At 43.1% G+C, this 26,689-nt stretch overlaps 1 protein-coding gene across 2 annotated transcripts in view; it reads left to right on the plus strand.

The window, feature by feature from the left end:
- MAMLD1 (mastermind like domain containing 1) overlaps positions 1–26,689 on the plus strand; it is an 82,413-nt gene that overhangs the window by 39,444 nt on the left and 16,280 nt on the right. For both annotated transcript variants that reach the window (XM_065846832.2, XM_071813485.1), the window contains exon 2: positions 8,474–10,168. In XM_065846832.2, coding sequence (XP_065702904.1) covers positions 8,474–10,168 — 1,695 coding nt within the window. The remainder of the gene's footprint in view (positions 1–8,473; positions 10,169–26,689) is intronic.

The raw sequence follows: 26,689 nt of genomic DNA on the forward strand, positions 1-26,689 counted from the left end.
GTAGTCTACAAAATTACTGTGAAGTGTTCCATAGGACTTTGAAATTAATGGACTATAAAAAAAAGATATAAAACAATACTGCTGGTATTAAAACTGAGGTAAGATGAGGTAATACTGATGGAAAGGCATTGAGTCTAAGATTGATCTTGATTTAAAGCCAGATACGAAAGAACAGCTCTTGTACTACAGCTTAAAAACCAAGAGGCAGAGAACTTGTTCTGTCTTCAGCTGTCTAGTTAATATCACTTGTCATTAAATGGAATGTGGAAGTTACAGCCAAACAATATGCGTGACGTGATTGCTGTAAGTCTTCAGATGACTAATTAAGAGGCATCTGTACAGAGATCTCCTGCTAGCAGTACAACACAGGAGCAAGCAGTAGTCCTGTTCCTCCAGAGCCGTTTGTCAACAGCAATTTTGCCCTGGAAAGATTTCCATTTTAACAGTGCTGTTAATACTGAAAGCAGATGAATTACTAAGGAACGACAAGATGGGAAGGCTCTGAGCATTTGTTTTGATAGGGCAGATCTCTGTTGGTGCCTTTTAAATGAGATTGGTAATTCTGTCTGACCTGAAAAGGAGCAAAGCTACTGGTTCAATTATTTTGTTATTTTCTTTTCTCTACAATGAATGTTACTTGGTCTCTTGCATATGGCTGGCTTGTGCAAAATGGCAAAATAGGTATATTCTTGGCTATGTTTTTTTTTCTCCTTGGAAGTGATCCCACATTGATATCTTCACACAGACATTAGTGATGTTGCTTGTAATTTTACACAAAGGTAATCAGAAAAGCCTTGTTCACAAACTTGCTGCTCTGTAGCCTAAAGGGGTTCCAGTTTAAAGCAGGATGCACATCAGATATATTTCTGTCATTATAAATGTAACTGCATTCACACAAATTGGTATAAGGAAATAATAATTGTAGTATTTATTTCCCTTTAATTTTTGGTTAAGATTTCAGGAAAAAAGCTAATACCTTAGGCTCTTGGTAGTCTAGGTTGAACTTCCTGTTAGTTTCTGTGGTTTAAGCTTATTGTAACATCGCATCTTTCTGGTTTTGTTTAGTCATGATGTTTTGGATTTTCGTGCTTGCCAGCAGGACTATGCAGTTCTGAGTATCTGCAGCCAGGATTGCTTCCTGTGCTGCACGGTGACTCGGGGAAGAAGGCCTCGTAGAAAAAAAGAAAGTGCCAGGTTGGCAGTCACCATTAAAAAAGTTCACATATATTCAACCATCAAAGCAGGTCAGCCCAGGTCCAGGTGACACGTACAGGCATGGGCGCACCTGCCCTGTTAGTTCCTCCCAACAGGGAGCGTTCCCACCATTTTAGGGGAAAGCACACACCTTGCTTTCTTCTTTCACTTGTAAGGCAGCTTGAGGTTCCTGGTTTACTGAGGGAATAAGTGGAGATCACAATGAGTGGTGACAGTCATGGGGCAAAGGATCACAGCACACTCCCATCAAGTGAACTGGTGTGTGCTGTACCGATGGGAGATCAGATCCTACACACGTAGCAGCTGTGTTTAGGAGGCGTTTTACATGTGCGTAGCCTAAGTAGCAACTTCCAGCCTATGTTAATATGCTTGTTTTAAGGGCGGCAGATTTCATATTGCCACTGTAGTTTATAAATTGGGAGAAACTGTAGTTTCACGTAGAAATAATCTACACAATGCATGCAAACTAGCTAATAGCCGCTGTCCTTTCATGGTCAAAATGACTGCTGACATCCCTGATTTCTCTTCCTACATCCTCCCTTCCAGTTGCCTGTTTCCATGAGTGTGATGAATAGAAGGAAATCCACCCTGTGAATTTTCCCTGGTCACAATCCTTTCTCCACTACCACACCTCATGACGAACAGATCTGCCAGCTTTCCAGCCTGCAAATACCTAACAGACCCCAAAGCAGACTTTACTCTGGTGCTCCTTGACGGAGGAGTTTGAGTATTGCTATTTTTAAGCATAGGGAAACATGGGATCTCTTTCCTGACAATGTGAAATGACAACTTTATGTCCGCCCATGCTAATAATGCTTGAAATCAGAAGGGTCAAACAGCCTAAAGCAGTAGGAAGAATGTGATTTTAGCTTATGTTTAATCTTAGTATGGAGAAAGTGAATGGTGGTTTTAATTGCTTGAGTCTCCTTGAGTTCTCCTTGAGATGTGACAATGATAAAGCATAGTTTATGTTCCTTGTAGTCATGGAGTGCTTTGGCTACTCACTGGTACTGGTCAGCAGGAGGCATTTTTTCTTGGATTCAGATATATCACGTGAGTTTCTGTTACCAAACTGCAGCCAGCATGCACAAATGGAAACTTGCAGATGTGCTAAATGCACTTCATGCAGTGCCAGGTCCTGCTGTAGCTAAATGGGATCTTTGCCCGTGAGCATTTGGGTTTTGTTGCTCATGTGCAAGCCAGCCTGCTACTGAAAGCAGCACGTCTGATAGCTTAAGCAGGGCTGCAAGTAAATGCTGCCATTTAAAAGGTAATTTTATATCACATACACTTTCCAGCCTTCAAACACATAGTTGAATTCTGAACTTTTTTTCATTAACTATCCTCAAAGATCAGTAGGTCACTAAAATCTATCTGGAGTGTGGAGCAGAAACCTTTCCACATTGTGTATTTAAGGCACAGGAAAAAAAAAAAATCATGAAGTTTTCTTGTTTTATATGGAAAATTGCCAGTTTCATTTTCTCAGTACATGACTGTTTTTGTCAGAACAGATAGAAACATTTTGGGCTGATGGGCAGATAGCTCTCACTGAAGCTTGTTGAAGCCACAGAGACTGAAGTCTTGATCATTGAATGCTGTGAACAGTTTGCCTCTGGCAAATACATACTTCCAGTTTTGGCAGTGTCTAGTGTTTGGAAGAGACAGAGAGTGAGAGTTTCTCTGGTCAGCTCAGTTGAGCAAATCTTAAGACTCAGGTTCTATATTTGCAGAGGGAAAAAAATGGTTTGCAGCATACCTTGAAAATTTACTGGAAAAAAGATGTCTACTCATCTCAGGCTGCTATGTTGCTCAGCCCCTGCACCGAAAATTAAACATGCTGTCTCTGACAAAACAATTCACATATGCCAGATCTTAGCAGCCTATTAGTGACCTGGATCCCAGGTTTCTGAGGCACCCAAGTCTTCCTCTGAAATGCTTTATGCAAAGCTGCCACAACACTAGCAAATCTCGGTATCCATCATGGGACTGAAATTTTCCCCACTCACCCCATCTCCTTTTTACCATAATTTCTCTCTTTTCTTCAATCAAGCAAGCCAACAGCTGGGATTTCCCAAAAGCTACAAGGTTCTTGAGGTTCCCAGTGAAAGAAGGTTATCTGACTCCTATTCTGGATATCCCAGTCATGGATCCGTAGATTTCACACTGTTAAATCAAGAGAGTCTACAGCAATGGTGGTGCCTGCTGGCAAAAGAGAATGCGGCACAGACGTTGCAGACATTGGTTCAAAATGGCAGCGGCCCATCGGGCTCAGTTCTCACTTGAAGAAGCTGCGTAGGTGTGGGAATCGCTGCTGTAGGTTGGATCTCTCAATGGCAGTGAGTGGGGTGGGGTGGTTGCAGATCAATGATCAGCTCCCCGCGGTTGCTGTAAATCAAGGCTTGAATCTCTGACAGGCTGCAGAAGCCAGGAAGAGGCACAGAAATACCTTGTGTAACGTTTTTTTCTCTCTCTCATTTCTGCATTACGTTGACCTAAATAGGAATCTATGGTTAGAGCGGGCTTATTTCTGGCAGAAGGGGGATCATTTCAAGGCTGGAAAAATGAGGCGAGTGGCGCTGGCTCTTTCCTCCCAGAGACCGCGCAGGCGAAGGAGCAAGTGACGGATGGAGAGTTAACAGGGACTGGCAGCAGGGCTGTGGGGCAGCCTGGCTCACGTGGAGAGATGGAGTGGCGACTGAGGACAGCTGATGTCCTAAAGACAAGGAGGGAGGCTGAGTGGCAGCGAGGCAGGGAGCCAGTCCAGAGGTGCCTGTTTGGTTGATTATTAAAATCCAATGGAACCACCACAGTGTATATTTATTAACAATTTGATCTCTCCACTCCAGTTTTTACCACTTCTAGCCTTCCTTTCTCCCTTTGTTGAGAAATAGTAAATCACTCAAGGTCAGCACCACCTCCTCAGTTTGGAAAGTGCCTGACGCCAAAAGTCACCCAAGCGGGCACTTTCTGAGAGCTCAGTCTAGGAGAAGGTGCAACTGAGGACTAGTTTCGCTCGCCGAATCTGCCTTTTCTTCCTTGCAGAAGAGAAGCCTGCAGAGTGCTCTGCCCACACATAGGGAATAAGTTCTGTGCAAAGAGGTAGCGTGTGACAAATTAGATGTTTGTAACCACAACTGTATAGCTTCCTTGGACAGAGCTGGGTAAACAATTATTATTTATTCTTGTTACGCTGCCATTGTGAGCTAGCAGCATTACTCATTTGTAACTTGGGTCCTTCCCAGGAAGACAGCTCGTTGGTTTTGAGAGGGTAGTAGTGCTGGGGTCATGGCACTCTCACTTCTAAAAGCAAACCTGAGATAATGGAGAAGTCATAATCAGATATTCAGAGTGCCTGCCTTTGTTTCCCAGGTATTCCCAAACAGAAGTTAGCCTGTGCATGCTAATGCATTTTAATGAATTTTGACAAGGTCGCAAGATTGTTGCTTGTCTGCTTTGTCCTTGCTTGCACATATGAATGAAGCTTTCCCATCCTTAGCTGTAGACAGTTCCAGCTGGTTTAAGTGTGTGTGTGTTTATGAGTTACTAAAATCTTTCGATTTGCTTCTCAGTTATCCATTTGAAACAGTGCTTCCCAATATAGTAATCAGCAGAGAAAGAGGGAGAACAGATTTTGTTGATTTTGTCAAATAGCATAAGCCCTCTCAAAGAGGAGAAAGAGTTGGAATAAACCAGGTCCTTCCTGGGGAATCCAGGGCCAGATGAAGGAAGCGGGCAGTAAAAATGTTTTTAGTAAGGGAAGGGTCTAGAAAAGGATAGATAGGCTTTAAAGAGTTGGTCTTGAGACATCTGAGAGTACCAGATGAATTATCTGCAACAAGCAGCTTCTTGAATTAGGAAGGTCAGAAGCTCCTGGTCCTAAAAGTTATGGTGCCTTGGTGATGATCTCCTGCCACCATTGTTGTTAGGACATCTGAGCCAGCCAGTGTCCCGATGATATGACACTGCCTTACTGTCCCCTGCACTGGTCAGGGTTGCCCCAGTTGCACATTGGTGGAGAGCAGTCGCTGGGAGCCGGGGGGGGTAACACTGGCTCCTGATAGACAGACCAGCACAGTGTCCTGCGTGGGAGGAACAACCACGTGTGCATCAGTGGGGAACACTGAAGCAAACTTCTCAGCTAGCCCATCCAGCCCGAGAAGGGATTTCTGCATGTAGTTCATACTTAAGAGCCTGGTAAAATACTGTAGTGTATTTTTTCATTTGTGATGTGCTTGAAGCAGAGGTCTGATGATACCCAGGTGTCCCTTCTAACCAAAATTATTCTATGATTTGTTTAGCTGCTTTAAGGACAGTATCTTTCAAATCTGGGGCTGTAGTCAAATCTATCTTAAGCAAAAGCAATGCTACTAAATTATGTGGAGTTATACCTGCCTGCACTGGGGGAAACTGGTCTTCTGGATTTTATGATTCTTGTGCAAATATTCACCTGGGAAACAGGAGTCTTGCTTTTCAAGAGAACGTGACACCCAGCTAATTTCACTGCCTCTCTTACAGCCAGGCTTCTCACAAGGGCTAAGCAACAGCATCCTATTTAAAAATCCTGTCCCAGTTTTGGAATGCCTATGCCATCTGAAAGTTATGGCCTTATTTTATCTGTTTATATCTGGTAACAGTCTTGGGGAAATGGAGTTTTGTTTTCCCATCACATTTACTCCCCAACACAACAGTTAAAAAAACCATTTTTCAAAGTATTCAAAAGCCCAAATTTTTCCCCAGTAACTCAGAGCATAGGAATGTCCTATGGCAAAAGAAGCCCTGGCAAGGACACGCATGCCAGCATGTCAGCTGGCCAAGTGTGGGAGATCCCCCACCACTTCCTGCCTGATGGTTCCCAGGGTACAATTGGGAACACACAGTGTTTATTTTGGATGCGTGAAGCCCCTGTAAAGCTTCTCTATACATGCCTGAGTTTAAATATACGTAGTTATGCTCTACCAACATGTTTCAGCCTACACAGGGCAACATCTGTTGGAACATGCAACTCTGGCTTAGTTTTAGCAAAGAAAATGAAGGAAAACAATTTCGTCCATCATTAGACCAACACTTGGAAGAAGCTTTAGGCCTTGTTCTGCTCCTTAAAGCTACGCAAATGTTGGCCTCATCAATCCAGAGGAATAATCAAATCCCTGGTGCTTCAGCTGTTTTAGCTGTGATGTGAATTCGTTCTCTTGCAGGGCAGTGCTTCAAACCACACATCGCGCCACTGACCGGGGGGCTATCGGGTAACCCGTGCATGGTGTGACTCAGAGCGACTGTCCCCGTTTGGCACCAGTTCTCACTTGCCGGTGGTTTTTGAGTGCAACCCATGTTAAAGCAATGCAACTGGGGGTCACGGGAGAGAAGCACTGATTGCTCTAGGAAGGGATAACTCAGAGGGAAAGGGGAAGGCACCCATGTAAAAAGGTCTCTTTGCCATAATGCCACTGAAAACTGCTGCGCCTGTTGACGGAGGGTAGGTGAAATCCTCCTAAAACCTGATCAGCAGGTCTCTGTAGCACGCACACCTGCTTTTCCATCCATCATGCTGACCATGTACAATTAACTTGTATCCTCTCACTTTTCCAAATGTCTGTGCAAGCTGGATACTTGCATGGCAATGCCTGATACTAGTCCTAAACTGCATCTCTAGCCTAACCAACTGTAGGCACAAATCTGCAATCTTCTCTCTGCCCACCAATTTAGAAATAAGTGATGAGTAAGCACTCAGTGAGCCAGCTGAGTGAGCCACTGGGCAGCTCTCCTGTGTTCCCGGATCAGAACAGCGCATGTTTGGGGTCGATTGCCTGAAGACAGGTTGAATTTAGGGGTGGACATGGGCCGTTAGCACAGTGGCCTTCACATGCCCATTGCAGAAGAAGCTGCAGGAGGTGTTTCCACCTTGTGCTCTGCACCTTCTGCACACCTTAAAGTAATCGTCTTCTGACACTGTTGTCTGAGAGCACCAAAGTTGCTGGCTGTTGCATAGTGACTCTCAGGCAAAACTATGATGTGCTTAATAAGTAGTGTAAAGTTTAGAAGTTAGTCATACCTCTCAGAGCCCTAGAGTGGATCTGGTTACACGAGGGTTGGGTGGTGGGGCTTTTCTGGTGATATTGGCTGTTATTAGATGTTATTTTTTTTGTCGTACTAGATGACTGGCAGCACTTGCCAGTGTAGGCCAGGGCTGGGAGAGGCTTTACTGCGAGCCACCTTAGACGAGCAGTGATTTCTTATGGTTTTGCCATTGCTGCCTAGATACTTCTCTAAATGCTGCCTCCCTCTATTGATAAACAAGGACATACTGCTTATTTCCCTTAACTTGAAGCAGCAGTGTTAATGTCTGATTAATCCTATGACATACAGGTCATGCTTGTTAAAATTGAAAGCCACAGATGATTATATTTTGAAGAGATTGCCGTATCATGCTGAATTAGTGTTAGAAGCGTTGTTTTCTATTTCACTTTCTTTATATGTATAAGGCAGGTCTTTTTCCCTAAGATTTGTGGATTTACAACTTTACCATTTCTTGTAGATCAAGATATTTACATAATTGTGTTTTGAAAACATTTATGTTTTTATGAATGATTTGCAATCCTTCAAAAGAATAAACCCCATACTGCCCTAGACTTAGAAGAATAAACAAGAATTAAGAGGTTTAGCTGTTATTTGCTGGTTTCTGAAATCTAAAACATCTGTGATTAGGAAGCTTGAAAGTCTGTTTAGATAGATAGCTGAGAATTTGTTTTGTTCTGGTTTGTTTAGAAAGTATGCCAGTTATTTCAGATGTTCTGCCTATAAGGAATGTAAAACAATTTATTTGTCTCAGGTCTGAATTTAATCTGAGTCACTGGTAGAAAGTCACTAAATTCAGTCCAGGGTTTCATCCAGATCTGGCATTTTGTAGACCTAAAAAATGTTACCATAAAAATGTTGGCATGTGTGTCATTCAGGGAGTATAATGTCTTAATTGAAATGGTACCAGAAACTATTTAAAAAACTTCTATTACAGTTCACATGACAGACTGTATTTTACATCTGTTTTAAGGCCAACATGTGAGATTTAGCCTTTGACTGTAACTCTCTTGAGTTCAGTGAAGTTGCACACACTTAAATCCTGATTGAATTTGTCTCACATGATTTGTTTTTTAATTGTACGATTTAATTTTCTTTATCTGCAATCCAGTGTTACAGTACGGAGATTCAGAGCATCTTAGAATAAGATGGATAATGGATCTTTTCTTCTTTTTTATTTTCCCAGTTACAGGGATCCATTAAAAGAAAACTGGAAGATGATAGCTCTCCTGCCTCCGGTGGCATGCCTGATGTCATTTTCCCAAATGACAGTAAAAGACTTTGTCTTGATGATGTGAACCTTGCCATGGGCCAAGGTGCCAATTCCAGTGTGGCATGTCCAGAAATACAAAGTTCTCCATTCTCCACCAGTCACAGCTCTTCTTCCCTGGGTGTCACAGGTCATTCAGTGCTCCTTGAAAATAATCACATGAATGGTGGTGGCATTGGTTCCCCATTTTCAGTGCCACCCAACACGGAAATAAATCAGAAGGCATCAATAGGAGGGCAAAACAATAACATCGTCCACTATGATGAGAAAGGAAACAGCTTACAGTCTGTGGACCAGGAGCTGCAAGATCTGTTGGAAGAGCTGACAAAAATGCCTGATCCTTCACCCAGTGACCTGGATCTGGAAAAGATTTTGTGCAGCAAGGCTGAAGAGCCACTTGGGCTGAGTCATTCTCAACCAAGCATAAGCACTCCTCCAAAGTCCTCCCCACAGACTTCCCACTTGGAGAACCATGTTGCTAACAAGGATTTTTCTCCAGGCTGCAATCCAGCCAGTGGAGGATCTCCTCAGATGAGGCCATCGTCTGCTGGAGCTAACTTCCAGGTTCCTCCCTCAAACAAACCTGCTGCATCACCCATCTCTACAGCCGCTCAGGGCAAGAACCAGCCACCACCTATGCTTCCAGTCCCCTTACCCAACATTCCCGGCTCCAACTGGCATGCTCAGCAGCTAAAGCAGCTGGCAGCTAGCAAGCAGGTGTCTACTACTAAGCAACCAGTGCAGGCTTCTAGCTGGCCAGCTATGTCTCCTCCTGGTCTCTCTCCGCCTTACAGGACTGGATCGTCCCCACACCACCAACCTTTCAGTCCTCAAAATGTTATGGTGTCTGGCATGCCTGCTAATAATTTACCAGGAAACAACATTCAAAGTCCTCAAAACACTCTGCTTTCAAGCATGACTTCCAGCAGCACCCCATCCAATGGCCCCTCTCCTCCTTATGGGTCTGAGAAGCTTTCCAGTCCAGCTCTGAACCAACAGCCCTTCAGCCCACAGAGCTCCATGCTGCCCACCCTGACAGCAGCCAGCTTACCAGCCAACAACATTAAAAGTCCACAGAGCAACTTGGTTGGCAGCATGGCCTCCACAAATACTGGACCTTCTCCACCATACAGACCAGAAAAGCTGTCAAGCCCAGCTCTGCATCAGCAGCCCTTCAGTCCTCAAGGTACATTAATCTCCAACATCACTCCAAACAGCAACCCCACAAGTATGCAGAGCTCGCTTTTTAAATCAATGACTACAAACCAGTCCAAAAATATGAACATAATTATGCAACAGCCATCCAGTAGCTTACAGCCAGGTCTGGTGAATGAGAGCCCTGTTAGCCAAGACCAGTTTTCTTTCAATAACACCAAACCACTGTCTCACTTTGCCTCAGAGTCAGCTACTCAAAAGATGTCACCTCTGTCAGCAGGCCAAGGGCAGCAGTCCCTCATGCACTATCTCCAGCAGCAGCAGTCCCCAGCCCCGCAGCCGGCCCAGCAGCCCAGCAACAGCCAGTTTCTCCAGCAGCAGTTTCGGCAGCTGATGCAGCCCCATCGGATGCAGAGACACGTGCAGCCTGCCACCTTGCCGTCTCAAAGCAGACAGGTGAGAACGTCTCTTCTGTCTTATAAAGGCTTATGTGAAAATATTGAGTCATTTCTTTTCTTATATTTTACTTTCTTTGTGTTTCAGTTGCAATGTTGCTAAAGTTCTGGGGTGTGCACGGTGTGTACACGGACAAGGCAGTAACATCCTGGTGTTAGCAGAAGTAACTTTATTTCTTCACTTGAAATGTACTTTAATTCCATCATCCATTGTCTCTTCTAGCCCTGTGGAGAACTTTATGCTATTACACAAAGCATGTCTCATATCACTAAAAGAAATGATTTTTATGTGTATAGGTGGTATTCTTATTTAACTTCTATTGTAATCTGTAGAGATGTTCCCATTGTCTTTTTAGTGGGAATATACTTTTTTTCTTAGCGCCCTTCAGAAAATTCATGTCTGTGTTATGCTTCTGAGGCTAGGAAAGAACAGGGTGGGGGCGGGGGAGAAGTGAAGTTAAAGTATGACTCCTTCATGGACAGCAGGTCAAACAGTACAGCTGCTGAATAGCAAAGAGGCAGACTTGAAATACCTGTTACCAGTATTTGCCAGAAGCAATGCCCTGCTTTGGATGACAGCCATTCCCCACCCTTTGTTGATCTGAGATACCAGCGGAGCTGGTAAATGCAAAAATGCAGCTGGCAGGAGTGAGACACAACCCTGATTTCTCTCCAACAACCCTCTCCTTGAGACTGAGGGAGAGGTGTGAAGCACTATTTGCTACTACCCCAGAGAGGAGAGATTTACTGTGAACGGGGACTTCAGAGCTAGGAAGGGCTTGGGGACTCAGTCTGAGAGCAGCCTGGGTGTGAGGAATAACTATTTCTTACTAAGAAAAATAGGGGCAAACATTGAGCACCACCACCAATACCAAGTAGCTCATTAGGCTGAACCAACACTTTAGAAGGAGAATCCTTCCAGCTGCGGAGCTGTGCACACAGGCACTACATCAGCTGCTGTGAAGGACTGAAGCACTTCTCACCCAGCTGATCTCTGGAGCTCTGCTAGGATCTGCTTGAGAGCATGGTGCTCAGCTGGGGAATGCACTCCACAACCTGGGTTTCTTTGTTCTTCTTCCCTGCTAAGTGACTCGTTTTCCTAGAGGTGGATTTCCTCCATGTAGATGACTTCGTGTAACCTTGTCCTATGATAGCAAAATAAGGGGATAGTTACTAAATGTCAGCTTCTTGTGGTAAATCAATGAGGTGCATTTCCACTGTACCACTTTAGGATCAATTCTTTTCCAAGTTGTGCACGTTCAGTACTCCCTTGCTTCAATAAAGCAGCTTAAAGCAGACAGCTGGGAAGGACCGGTGAGTTGCTTAATTCGCTTATCCAAACATATGACGTAATGATACGGCATATATAGTTCATTTTAAAGGGTTATCAGTATAAGACCCCAAATTCAACAAAGACCTGAAGCAATTATGTTGCTATAAGCATGTGAGGACCCTGTTTGTGTTCAGTCAGACCCAGTTTACACACAAAGTAGAGGGTCCTGCTGGCTTGGGAGCTAGGGGTATGGGTGGACATGCGATTGAAAGTGAGTAGGTTGCTGCAGCTTCATGAATTACTGCCCATCATGTGTTTTACTCTGGAGGCAGTGTGGGTGAAGAATACATTCATGGTGTTTTACTGCATCTCGGATGATGGCTGGTAAGTTAACTGCAGTAACGTAATTACTTTTGATCGTATGTCCATAACCTTTGAGCATATTTTTTTTCTGGCTCCCTTGCTGGGTGTGTGGAATTGCCTCGTCCCTGTTGGATTCCTGAGGTTTCCTGTGCCCTAGTTTTCCCTGCTTTGCATGTTTGTCTTACACCCTTGAACCCCCTACTTCATTGATTAGCCAAAAAAAAAAGGGGGGGAGGGAGGCAGGGGTTAGAAAAAATCCTGCAGTGAGTCTCTTTAACTGGCCAAAATAACCCCTCCTTCAGCAGCTTTCCTAGTGCCCTCTGCTGCATTTTTAGCTGATTCTCACCATCAGAGAGAGAGTTGTTATAATTTGGCAGCTATCAGTAAAGATCAAGGACAGTTAAAACAATGATTACAGGTGATGAGCATTTTACATTTTCAGACTAGTTAGGTAAGCTTATGGTGCCTCCCTCATTTTACAAGTAAGACTTATTACAATAATTATACACCAGATGACAGCGCTTCAGTTTTACAATCTGTTGAGCTGCCAAAGAAAGATGGTAGATGTTCAGGAGTGGAATGTTTTGTTAGGTTTTGATAACTTAACTGCAAATCCCATAGAAGAAAATGGATCCTGAGTGCTGAATTGGAAGAAAAATCACATGGAAAAAATATTCTAGGTATTCTGCAATAGATTTCTTATTTACATTGAGACATTGATACTGAAATTTTGGACCCAACCTGCTGTGTACCAGTTTTACTCCATTATAATGAAGTAGCTCCAGTGACTGTTGGTTTTGATTTCCAGCAGTGTACTTGGAGCTGAATTTGAGCTTTGCAGAATCTCAGTGCCAATTCTCTCCTGAGGCAAGTGATGAATAGGACTTTTCAAGCATAGAGCAGTTGTTTCATTAAAAGACAAAATGTTAAAGATTCAGAAGACACAGGAGACAACTTCTGCATCTCCAAAAATTAGTAACCTTAGTGGAAAATTGCATTTTTTAGCATTGCCCACAGAAATTTGCTCAAAAAAACAAAACAAAACCAAAACAAAACAAACAGCATTCCCTGGAATGCTGTTCAGTGTCTAAAAGTCATCCCCTTACTCTGTGTGTGTGTTTTAAATGTGACTAAAATTTATAAAAAGAAGGCATAGTACTCTCTTCTTTTGAGCAAGAGGTGCAGCTTTGTACAGAAAAAGAATGTGGATGGTGGCCAATTGGAAGGAGAACAATAAACCATGAAATTTGATCCTTGTAGCAGGCAGAGCAACATGGGCAAGAGAGCAGCGGCTGGGACATGGACCCAGGGTGAGCTTTTTGCTGTTGTTTAAATGCGTATTAAAGCAAAGACTCCGCATTCCAAAAGCTGGGTTACTGGTGGTGCCTCACAGCTCTACCGGTTTTGTACTTAATGATAGTATCTCTTAAGTGTAATCAGTCTGCATCCCAGATCCTGTATTGCCTGGACAACTGGTAAATCTGATAAGGGCTAATCTTTTCCCATCTGAAGCACTATGTCTTTATTGTTGAGCATTGACGGATATTGATTGAGGCACTGACAGTTTGCATTGTGCGCTATTGCAAAGCCTGGTGGTGCTAACATCGCTCTTGTGGATATGTGCAGATTTTCATTTTACTCATGTAGGACTGATACTTGCTGAGTGATATTATACTCAAAGGTCTGAGCTCATAAATCCGTGATATAAAGTTGGTAGTAAATGCCAGAGAGTCAAATATAGTCTCCAAAACTATCACTTGTTGTTTTCTGGGCTGAAGTTTAGCCACTTGACTTTATTGGCTGTTCCCGGGTGCATGAAAAGCTGCATTTGCCCAGGCAGGTTGAATAGTTCGGCATCTCCCTGATTTTCCTGTCTAAATACAGTTCGTACTTGCAGATCTCCTATTCTGGCACATCAGATATATTGGGCCAAATTCTGCCTCCAGCAATGCTGCTACAACATCACCACCTCCAGAAGAGCTCTGCTTGTACTCTCGCCAATACAAGAACAAACACAGATCTTTGTGAACAGAAAGGAGGGTTCCCCGAAAGGCAGAAAAAGGAGACGGTGATCTTTGCAGGTTAAGTCAGGCTGGAATAAAAGAAACCCTTTGGATGGCCATTGCTTTTCCAAGCCCAGGTGCGCCCGAGTTAAAATTTGAGAGTCTCGGGGCAGAGGGCAGTATTGCCCCCTGCTCCGGGTGTAAAATGTTGAAAACCAAAACACAACTTAAAAGGTTGTTTTGTTGGGGGGGTGCAGCTAATAAATAGCCATTGTTTGGGTGGGACACACTGTGCATTTCTGAGCTCCGCTTGCGCTGTAGGAACCAAATGTGCTATTCTTAGAGCTCCCCGCATTCCTGCTGACATCCAGATAGTTGTGTACTGGATTGTCAGTGAAGGATATATTTGTTTCAGCTCCATTGCCAAAAATGATGGTAGAGGAAAAATGATAGGAGAAGAGACAGAGAGAAAAATAATTACATTTGCAGTAAAGACGGCCATATTTTACTAAGTATGGACTGCATATGAGATAGTGAAGAACATGCTGAAGACTAAAAAAACCTTTGAAAAAGACTTAGCAGTTTTTCTTTAACTGTGGTAAAAGCAGCAATACAGTATCTGAGTTGGCAGCGTAAATTATAGGTTGCAGAGAAACACCAAAACCCCTGAGCTAGATTAAATACACTGGGGGGGGAATTAAACAAAAAATCTTGTTTCTGAGCATGAGTTCTCTAAATATAGAAACAAAACTGAAGAGGAAACGCACTGTTATAAAGAGCAAACTGACCCAGAGCTTAGATGCCAAAGGTTAAATAAATATAATGGAATACAAAATACAGCTTTTATTAACATAAACAGAAATGTTAATACCATTGATCGATTCCTCAGTGTTCTACGTTATGTGAAGTTATTTCTGCCTATGACAAGTCAGCGCACTGGGACTGTTAGGTGAGGCTGTTCTGACTGAGCAGCACTTGATGTTTATAAGCTCTGCTGCAGGTTGATGAAGAGTTTGGAAAAGCAGAGAACGCAGCACCTGAGTACATACGGTCCTCTTGTAAGCACAGGGAAAAAACATGTTTTATCTGGGATCTCCAAGATGTCACAAGGAGTCTTCTGAACACATTAAAAAACTACAGTATCATGTATAAGACCAAAAGTACTGTCCAGATTTCATCTGCAGTTTCACTCCCCCCTCCTTTTTTTTATTAAGTGTCAAACTTACCTTTAAAACCATTTTTAATGAAGTTCCAGTGGTATTTCCCCCCTCATTTTCTTCTTTTTTTTCCCTTTTCCCTTTCCTTTCCTCTCCTCTCTTATTTCTCTTCTTTCTCTTTTCTTTCTCTTCTATTTTCTTTCTCTTTTTCTCTTTTTCTTTCTCTTTTTCTTTCTCTTTTTCTTTCTCTTTTTCTTTCTCTTTTCTTTCACTTTTTCTCTTTCTCCTTTTCTTTCTCTTTTCTTTCTTCTTTCTCCTTTCCTTTCCTTTCTTTTTCCCTTTATTTTTCTTTCCCCCCCCTTATTTTCCTTTCTTTCCTTTTCTCTGGAAAAAGTTTTAAAAATACTACTTTTTTTTTTTCTTTTACTGATACTGTGGAGAAGCAAAACAAGATTTGATTTCACAGGGCAATGGTAGCACAATACCAAAGCAAAGCTTTTGAAGGAGTGGAGAGCTTTTGAAGGCAAAGCAACAAACCCTTCAGCTAATGAAGTGCCTTTGAATAGGTGAAAGAAGGAAACTGGTGATGCATCTGGATTACAGAAAGCAATAAGGCTGAGCTTGGAGTTTGACCTCTCCACAGATATAAAAACATCTTCCTGAATGGTCATTTCTGAATTTATATTTACGCATGAACTTGCAAGTGAGTTGATTTTTTTTTCCCCCAAACTTGGATATTCTCCCCTCTCCTCTTTCAAGAGAGTCTGAAATGAACTTGACTGAACTTTTCGGATTGCCATCTCCTCCCTTCCTCTCTCTCCCCGGGAAATAAATAATGTGAGATAAGTTTTGGAAAAGTAGGGAGTAAGCTTGTGGAAAGAAATGGGATGTTTGCCCTCAACATGCCAGCCGCAATACAACATTTTCAGAAATGCAGTGATCAAGATAAAAAACTTGGTTCACGTGGGATCTTCTTAGCCCATTGCTGTTTCACAGTGTTTTTTAAGCTGCATGTGTTGTCTTCTTCTGTTAGATTACAGGTATTTCAAAGCATTTCCCTGTTGTCATGGAGCTCTTGTAGCCATGTCTTAACCTTCCCAGTTCTTTGGCATGTATTTTAAGATGTTTACAGGCATTGATATTTCTAGCAGCTCTGCCTAATGCATCATTCCTTCCAGTTTAGCTTTCTGTTGTGCTGAAAGCACTTTTGGACACCACAGAGCACATCATTAGGGGAAGCCATCTGCAGAGGAGATGATTGTAAATAGACCAAATATTTCTGAAAAACACGTAGGAAGCATCCTTCCCCACCCTCACCATCACCATCCTTTTGGATCTGAAATTAATGTGGACACTACACCAAAGCTGCAGCACTTTCCTCAGTCCAGCTGGGTCTTTCCTTTAGTTATGACCTGTTTAATAAAATGGAAGGTGTTCTACCAGAAATTTAGCCCTTAGGATATAGACAACCCTATGGGAACCTCACGCTGGACAATTAAAATCCACTTGGAAAGAAAAAAGAGACGCTGGAGGTACTAGAATACAAACACCAGCGAGGGCTGCTGGGAGGGTTCAAGAAAGGCTTTGGCTCCATTACCTGCCGGAGGGTGAAGCGACGTGTGTGTGTGGGTTGATGTGGTGCTGTCCAGGGCTTTGGTGGAGAAAGACAAGAGGAAGCAGTATTCATGTGCTGTGAACACCTAGATGAAATGTGACTTATCACAGAGAAATCAGGGCAAGGTGCTGGATTTCAGCCTGACCGGCTGCTGTTGCCGAGGTTCCCCATGCCCAGGACACGGGCTGTGTCCCCCGGGGTGAGCGGAGCCGAGTCTGCTGTCGCACCAAGCGTCTGCATCAGCTCCAAAAACCCCCTCGCTTTTGTGGTTTTGAGCTTTAAGCAACAGACAGTTGTTTCCTTCTGCTTTGCAGTCATGGCTGGTAGAGAACCTCTTCTCTCAGAGGCGTAAGGAGAGTGGTGGTGTAACGCTAAAAAGTGCCTCATTTGTTGGATGTCAAACCACATTCTGACACCCATTTGTACCAAAACCACTCTGATCTGGCCAGCCTAGGTGGGCAGTTTCTCTTGGATTTTCTAGGCAGCTTGGTAGTAGTATTCACAAGTTTTCCTAGGCTAAACATCAGCTCAATCAGGCCCTAAAATCCATATACTGAAATTTAAAATTATGAGCAGTTGAGCAAAAGATTTGGAACATATTGTTTTTCTCAACTGTGCACTTAGATGATATGAAGATACAAACATCCTAGGAATCCAGGGAAAAACTCGGGGACCTTCTCACTATTTGGCTTCATAACAAATGCCACAACTTCCTTCTGTGTATCCTTCTTGCAAATAACAATATGAATAGTGGTTAGCGATGGGTAAGACACACTGCTTGCATCCTCACTTACCAGTCAGCGCACCTATAGTTCTTATATTGAGAAAGTGTGTTCATGCTGATGAACAGCAATTAGGAAATGGTTTCCATGGCCCTGTTGTACACCCAACTTGTTTCATTTGTTGTAAATTCCCATTAAGATCAGAACTTCTCAATTCCATTTCTTCCCGCATGTGTGGAAGATAGGTTTGTTTGTTGCCTGTATTTTCTGTATCTTTCTTAGTAAATGGCAGTTTGGGGAGCTTATTTTGAATTAAAGCAGCCTGGCTTTCAGAAAATGTGCTCATTTCCCTAAAACCTTACCCGTCTTACTATCTCAAATTTGATGCCTAAATTAATAACTAATTTTAGTACTTTTTGCAGTGATACTGTGAGAGCATTGTTTGTACCCTTGATTTTTGGGGCGGTTTCTACCTAGAGTTGTCTTGCAGTAGTCTAAAATGACGTCTGTATTCCACAAGGCAGAAACACTTACAGAACCAAAGTTTAATTTAACAATTAGAATAAAAAAGCAACCAAATAAATAAGAGAGTCCCTCAGATGTTGTTAAACGCTGTGCCTGGCGCCGACCGGCGGTTCGGCGGGGTGGGGTGCCGGAGCAGCCGACTTTGTCCTTCTGCTCCCCTGTCATTTCTGCCTCGCTGCAGTAAATGCTGCACACAAAATAAAAGTACAAACATGTTTTGTTTCAGATGCAATACCTAGAAATAACTTTCCTGGTAAAATGAACTCAGTGTCTTTTTTTTTTTCTTTTTCTCTGGGCATTTTGGAGAAATTTCAGTGTGTGGGTGGGGGAAAACAAAGCCGTGGCTGTAAACAGGAACTGATATTGTCTCTGCGCCTGAATGGGGAGAGAAACTGAACTGGCCTCAGTGGTTCTCTTGTACATCTGCGAGTCTGGAAACACTGGGATGATTCACAGTTTGCTGATTAATACAGGAGCAAGCAAAATGGTGTGAATTAACGGCCATTACAGCGCTGCACTGGATGGCAAATATCCCCCTGGAACAAATGATGTTTCGCGAAGATTGCTTAGAGGGAGAGGTAATGGGTCTTAAATACAAATTAGAAGCAGTCCCATCAAAGCTGTTAACATTAAGCTTTGAAAGCCAAACGCTATTACGAGCTGTCTTCAAACTCTGTACGTTTAGGAAGCGTATCAGTCTGCTGTGTTGGCTCTGTAATATTCCTGTCTCGAGCACTTTGGACTATTTCAAACAGCCAGCATTAATAATTGATAAAAATCCACAATCAGAATGTAGCAGCTCTTCTTAGGACTTTGAAGGCTCATCACTCTACTATATGCACGCTTTAAAGTTAAATTTTTATAGCATATTTAAAGGCAAATATTACAATTATCAATATGTAATTCTTAAATCACTACTGCTAACAAAAAGTAATCCTATATTACAATTTAACTCTTTGCATATGGGAATGTTAAAATAAGAAGACATGAAATACATTACTTTAGCTTAAGTAATATTCTCTATATAACCAGCAAAATTACTTAATATTTCTCATTGAAGCAGTGAAAACACAGTAACCTCAGATCAGTGCCAGACAGATGCAGATGTGGACAAGCTGTGCCAAGCTATTTTTCCCCATTACAGAGTTGATAAGAGACCCACAAGGAGGGTGAACCTTTTAATGTAGACAAAATAGTATCGTATCTCTGTTCAAGACATTACATTAACAGCTTAATTTTGTAAAGATTCACACACACCTACATTTATACAGTGGGAGGTCATTCCAGGACAACTAGAGGATTATTTCTGATGCAGAGTGAATCATGTATGTATATAGCCTTTGTATGCTCAAGAAAGAGCAAAGGTGGAGGAGGAGGATGCAGCAAAGGGCACAGTAATCATTGGCAATGGCATATTAGTGCTACGACAAAAAAAGAGAGAATTGGAAGCTTTGATGCACTTGTTCCTACCTTAGCTCAAGCTTACGTTTGAATTATTCTGGCTTTTCTGTTGTTGTTTTGTGTTTGTTTGTTTGTTTTCATGGAGGTTAGTACCAGCATTTTGTAAACGTGCCAAACTTTGAAGAAGTTTATGTTTTAATCAGTCCAGTGATTATTTGCAGTCCTCTGGTGTTTGTTTTGTCCAGTCATGAATTGCAGAAGCAGAATTCGCCCCTTGCAGGAAGAAAAGCTGCCCCCTCTTCTTGAGCACAGCAATAACAAAAGCCAATGACGAAAAAAACCCACAACTTTCTCCCTCTCTCCTTTTTTTTGTTTTGTTTTTTGTTTTTGGTCATTGCAGGCTGCTATTGTTAATGTGTTTCTTCCCCTTCCAGAAAGATGAGGACGTACCGTCCTGGGATATCAGTAGTATGTACCCCTGTCATAAACAAACCCATTTCTCTCAGTGCTTCAATACTTAGGGCTTTTGAAAGCTTCTCTTTGCATAATGAAAGTGTTTAATATTTCCTTTGCTCTCTGGCATTATTAAGTACGAACTATTATTGTACTGGATTGAAGGGTAGTTTACAGGGCACTTGTATTTGGATAGTCTGTTTTCTTTTACCATTGCTCTGAAGGGCGTGTTTAAGCAATGAATGAACGATCGTATGGGCATTTATTTTTTTGCTTTCGTACAGCCCCCTTTTCTCCTCCTTTCCAGCTCAGTCAGCACACTTTCTGCAGCGGCATTATATTTTTCTACGTGGAAATGTGCCGTTTAGCAGAATAGACGCATAATGAGGATGAGATACTTTTTTCTCCTTTCCCTCTTCTCCCAAGAGATACCCTGTGACTTCCTCTATTAGTCCATTAATCGCCGTAACTCAAAATTCAGCCTGATCAAAGGAGCAGAACGAGGTTGAAAAGTGCAGATTCTGGCAATTGACTTGACTGTTTAGATTCCCCGCTGAGCTCATTTAGAGCTGGAATTAAGCTATTCCTGCTGTATTTTTTGTCCTTGCCTCGGCGATGGGGAGCGCTGAGGCAGTTGCGCAGCCCAGACCCTGCACCGAGAGCAGCCGCCGGGAGCTAAAGAGCTGCACCTCCCCGTGCCAGGAGAAAGCTGAGTAATCTTGTCTTAGTTTGATAAGAAGGTCTATGGTTAGATTGCATTGGGTATTCAACTGCAGAAAAAGTGGAGAACCTGCTAACTGAAGGTGCCGGAGTAAATCTTGATGATTCTGTGTTTTTTAATGTAAGCATCAGGTTTCCGTCTCTTGCAGCTCTCTTTGCCAAGGTTGGGGGGTGTGTGTGTGTGTGTTATGAGTGGGAAGGGAAGAATTGCAAAAAAAAAGAAAGAAAAAAGGAAATTTGCAAACAACATGCAGTTTTTTGTAAAAGTTTTCTTTACCGTGTAATGACTCACTTAAGGAATACAGTTGTTTTTAACGCATATTTATACATGCAGTAAGAAACTGTTGCTGTTTTCCCTCATTAATAGTTTTGTTAGTTCTGGTTTGCTTAAGGCAAAAATGCAGACTGCCCATACCTGTGTTGTTGGCTGCAGATTAACATCTGATTTTGCAATCCTTACACATCTCAAATTCCTGTTGATGGAACTGGGAGTTACAAGTTCTCCAGGAATATGTTGGACTCTTGATGTCATTATTTCTGATTCTATAATTCCCCGAAGTGCGCTAATATTTCTCAAACAGAGGTAGACTCATTTGATGTGTAAGTTCCTATCTCATCAAAGTGAATTATTGTTACTGAAATGGAAACAGCATTTTATTATCAGAAAATATTATGTATTTAGTGGCTTGAGAGTGCTTAAGGTCAGCAGGAACAGAGAAATGCTGATAACATCACCATAGACTGTGTGATGGTCCTGAAATGTGAGTAAATCTTAAACTGAAAAAAAGTTTTGCTAGACATATTGGTATTTTCCCGTAGTTTAAGGCATTGTCTAAAATCCCCAACATTCATTTATGTTGTATTTTACTTTTTTTTTTTTTTAAGTAACCATTTAATAAGAACTTTTTTTTGTTTTTATTATGAAAAAATATTGGCAGTGAGGGTGGTAAGGGACAAATCCATTTTGTGGCCAGTTCAGAGTATGAGCTTTTTGCTATATAGGTGGCATATATCTATGTCTTCACATTTGAATTTTAAAAATAACTTTGACCTGGTATCAGGGACCCTATCTGGAATAAGATCAGAAAGGAACTTCTGCCTTGGGTGTGCTGCTCCATTCTAGATTGACACAATACGCAAAAACAACTGTTTACAGAGGTTTCCTCAAATTTCATAGTTTATAAACCATTTCCCAGTATGGTGAGCTAAAACCTTGCTCTCTCTGTGATTTCTTATTTTTGCTACTTATGATAATAATGTTGAGGCTTTTCATAAGATGAAATGCTGTCTCTCTGCATTTAAAATACACATTTTTGCCTATTTCTGTCTTGATTAACATAGAGGGAGGGGCTCTACCTGCTGACTCAATTACTGTCAATCTTAACCAAAAGTACCGTTGAATTGTACTCTATTTCTATTCCTTTAACAGAGCCTGTTTTCTCCTTCTGACAGGGCGCTAAAAGGCTTTTACTGCTGCACTAATGTTTTCCAAAGAAAAAGCAGAACAAGAACCACCTTAGACATGCTGGAAGGAGTCCTGTGCCATGGATTATAAACTGAAACAGTTGGCCAGAATAAGGAATTAAAGTAATCCCTGATATTAGGAACATGAAAATGAGATGACCTTCTGTATGTGCCCTGTGCGAGTTTCTAGCACAGTTGCACTATAGGCTCTCCTGTATAGCTGTTCCTCCATACCCTTACTGTGCAGAAAACAAAAGACCAGCCATTCAGCTGGGAAACTGGAACACATGCTTGCAAATATTACAGACTTTAAATGCATTGTATTTTTAACAGTAGTTCGTGATTGGAATGACAGGAAGGAAATGAGCAGAAAACATCCTATTCTATCTCTATATAAAATCTTGCTTGTGAAAGATACAGTTACCACAATAATGATCGGACGCTAATTGATTCATTGTGCTGGGAGACAAGTGCTGAGCCGAGGAGCCAGTGGGGTCATTTTCATGCTCCCACTCCACTTAGGTTGTTTGCTGAGGAAGGGCAGGAGAGGGTTATAAAGCTGCTGCCACTACATTCAGCGCATGTTTTTCTCAGAAAAGAAGAGACAGCGCCAGCCAAGATCTCTTTCCTTTGGAAATTGTGGCTGGGAAGGGCCCCTTTGGCTCAGCAGACAAAGTGGGCAGTCAGACAGCCCCTTTCCTGAGTCCCAGGCAGGCACCAGACGGCTGAAGGAAGAGAGGCACCAGGCTGAATTAGATTGCCTCCTGCTTTGGACAGTAAGGCAGAGAGGCAGGCTTAATTGCTTTGCAGCTGTTCATTTTTTCCCCTTCTCCCTCCCCTGCCCTCCTCGCCCTCCTCCCAGCTGACCCCAGCAGCAGCCGCAGCCCCAAGGAAACCTCCCCACTTGGGGAGAGGTATCAAAGGCTTCTGGACTTTATCAACCTTTATCTCAAATCCAGCAGCAAATGGGCAGAGAAAGGAAAGTGTTAAGGGAAAAAAAAGCCTCTTCAGCTGTAACCTAGTAATTTGTTGCTTTTTTTCTGGGTTAGTTTGTACCCCCGGTTCTGAAGGCTGCTGGTGGCAAGGGGTAGGCTGGGACAGGGCAGCGACAGGCAGACACTTCGGGTGGCATCCTTTTGGGAGGGGCAGCTGGGTGTCATCGCTGGCAGGTCCTGACATCCTGTTCCAGTGGACAAACCCGGAGAGCTTTGAGCCAGCCCCCTGAGATGTGGCACTCCCCACAGCAGGATGTACCAGACATTTGAGATTTCCTCTCCGGAGCTGCAGTGCTCGTTACAGAGATCTCCCAGGCTGCTGCCTGACAGTGTGAATGTCACTGGGGTTGATTTGGTGGTGCTCTCACCTGCATAAGAGCCTCAACACTGAGATGTTACTGATCTGACTATTAAAGGAAAAGCTTTTTTGAACCTTGGAGAACTTGCAAGGGTCTGCAGCCCTCAAAAACTGGCTCAGGCCAGACTTGGAGATTTGCATGTGTCTCATAATCCCAAACTGTCTGAACCTCATGTTTGTTCAGGAAACAGAGTTTGTTTTCTTAATTGTTCTCACTCCACTCCCGGCTTTAAAAATTTAAAAATGTGTTTCCGTGCTGTAGCAATGAGCCTGCAGTCAGCTTTCAGCACACCTGTTTTGCAGAGAGGAGCTTTGCTCATCCGCTGCTCAGCCAGCCTGCCTGGCTCTGTTCACCTCCAGCAGCAATGTCAAGCTAACCCAATTTTGCAGCTGGTATCAAGTGCCAGAGGCAAGCTCTGTAGATGTCTCTTTAATTCCTGCACTTGTAGAATTTAGTATATATTTTCCCTCCAGTTCTACTGACTCACACAGTACTTGGGGGAGGGGGCAGGGGGAGAACAAAAAGGCTATAACCCAGGTCTAATTTACTCATCTGGTAAAGCCAGTCGTCAGTGAGCCTTGCCCCTCTCTGTCCACAGAGATAGTCCCTCTCGAGAGCCTGTTTGGCCTCCCAGTTATAATTATGGCATCCATAGTTTTGTACTTGACTGTCCTCCTAGGTCCTCTGCCAGAGTGTCGTGTCTGGGTGGTAGCATTAAAATGTGAAATGCCCGATGAGCCGACATACAAGGCAGGGCATGTATCCCCGTGTTGTTCGGGAGCATGGGCTGTCATGGCACGCTAATCTCTTTATATAGGACATATTTGCTCCTTATTTTTTATGATATCCTTATAACAGCAAAATCCAGAGCTTGAGGTGGGCACCAATACAGGTTTTTGACAGGTTTCTTTTAAGGCACAAAGCTGTAATGAGGATCTTCGCTCAGAGCCGCTGGAGTGATGGAGGGTGTCATTCCTGGAAAGGTAGCACAGCTACCAGATGCTTTGGTGGTCAGAGGGATTTGTGTCTGTAAGGAATGGATTTAGAAATGAGGTACAGTAGCATGTAAGTGAATATTTTTTTTTAATCTAATCTGTTCAACATGCAGTCTACAATAGCTATGCCAGTTAGATTTGAATTAAAACCAGCTCCACAAGGTACAAAGAATCTCGAGCCTCATTGCTGGAACCGGAAATCCATTGTGGCGTCCTGATTAGTGCTGGTGAAATCGGAAACCTTTCTCGGGGCAGATAGCAATCTCACAAATGAAAATATAACCTGTTAATCCTGAATTTTAACAAGGGTGGTTATGCAACTCCAGGCCAAATCCAGGTTGCGTCCTATCTGTGTGCCCCTTGGTCAGAAAGGATTTGCTGACAGGGAAGGTGGGATTGCACCCCTGCAGTACCCTCTCCCAAAAGCACCCCTGCTTTATGCCAGGTCGGTGGCCAGATGCAGGAGCAGGGGTGCAGGGGGGTGGGGCTCAGTGCAGAAATTGGGGTTCACATGTTGGGACCTTTGAAGCTCTTGGCTGAAGTATCTTAAGACAAGGCCTCTGTTTAATGTTCCTCCCCACGCCAGTCACTGCTGCCAAAGGAGGGGTGGTCTGGCTGGGGCCATCCGAGCTTTTGCAGTCCCATAATAGTCCCTATAATTGTGGGTAACAGTAGGTTCTGGGTTTTTTTTTCCTATGTTAATAACAAGTTCCAGGATATAAATAACTCTGCAATTAAAACAAAACACCTAACGATTTACCATTTGACACCTATGCAGTCTGCCGGAGCCATGCCTGCACAAGGTATTTTTTTTCCTGCCCTGAATATTTTATAACTGTTTAAAGAGTATATGGATGCTCCAGTCATTAAGAAATGCCAAGCAAGGTATATTGTGGCACTAGAGAACAGAGAACATACAGCTGTGCCTGTGCTGAGGCCGTAGAGAGCTCTTCTTTCAGAGGCACAGCGATGGTTTGTTTGACTGCTTTCGTGTATTGACCTTTGTTTTTTAAGAAAAACACAAACAATCAGAATTGCTTTATTGTAGAATCCATTAACTCCTTCAGGATCTTTGTGGTGTCTGTTGATAAGAGCAGTGCACGTGTGGCCGTGTTCCACAGCCTGTGAAACACTTCTGCGCTCTACTGCATTCGGATGTTTGCAGGTGGATGCTGCATGTCCCTTGCTTTGTGAATTTGGAAGAGCCAGTCTGTATGTAAAAACAGGTGGAAATAGGCCTGGGGATTCTAGTCACACTGTCCAAGGAGACAGGGGCTGTGGGGAGAGAGGAATTCACCTCTGCTTTCAGTCAGGAGGCACAGAGCGCCGCCTCTCATTTCCAAGACTGGCTGTGACGTGTTTGATGTGGAGCCTGCTAATGGGAGTTGCTTAAATATACAAGCATGCCTAAAAATGTAAAAATAAAAGCAGTGCTATTTTAAGACTGTAGAATCAGTGATTATAAATAGCCCAAGTAGTGTGTTACTCCTAGCTGGGTGTGTCGGTCCTAAAACATCACCACAACTGTCACTTCCCTTTGAAGCAGTTTGTCGGCTAATGACTGTGGCAGCGGAGCCTCCCCTGCATTTCTACGTCCTCTCGATAAGCACAGGTCAATGATAAGATGCTTTCCAGGCTGATGTGGCCATCACACAAGCCCTTGCTTTGCCGAGTTGGGCCAGTGAGCACACGTGAATGGAAAGGTGGGTGCACGCTGGCAGGGTTCGGTGATGGGAAGTGGTGTCAGCAGGGTGACAATGAAGCTCACTCTGCTGAGCACAAGCCGTGGAGCCAGGGCTGCTGAACCCTGGACAAAAGGCAAAATAGTTCCTTAGTTAAGCACTGGCTTGGAACTTGTGAGATGTGGGTTTCGTGCTCTCCATTGTCAGCCTTCCTCTGCAACCACTTGGGATTCATCCTCCTGCTCCCGTCATTTAGGCTCCTCCTGTGGCCCATGAAGAAAAGGTCTTTGGAGGATAATTTCACCTCACCCTAAATTGCACCTCTGAGATGTGATGGATGGTCTGCAGTGAGGGAAGCCTGGACAACACGCTTAGGCTTGGCCCTTGTCTGCTGGGGGTACCTTTATTCTCCGTCTTCAGAAGGAGCAGCAGCTCTGGTGATCCAATACACAAAAGTCTGTGAAGTTGAAAATAATTTAGGTACCTTAAATAGCTGACTTCTTCCTCAGAAAACATTTTTTGTTTCTGTCTGGTTTTCCAGTGCAGTGGCTGGAAAGCAGTACCTTTGCTGGTGTTCTGTCACCTCACTACCATGGGCAAGGGGCTGTGGGACAAACTCTTCTCTGGTGGCTGTTTCCAAGAGGAATTCTGGCTGACTCCTGCACCAAGTAATGATACATTTATTTGCACTATATGGAGCCAGGAGATGTCTTTGGGTGATAAGGATCTGGAGACTAGTAAACAAAAGAGGGCAATGTTGGAACTCCAACTAAGAAGGCTTGTTTGGGTCTAAAG

This window comes from Patagioenas fasciata, chromosome 11, assembly GCF_037038585.1.
Source record: "Patagioenas fasciata isolate bPatFas1 chromosome 11, bPatFas1.hap1, whole genome shotgun sequence".
Lineage (NCBI taxonomy): Eukaryota > Metazoa > Chordata > Aves > Columbiformes > Columbidae > Patagioenas > Patagioenas fasciata.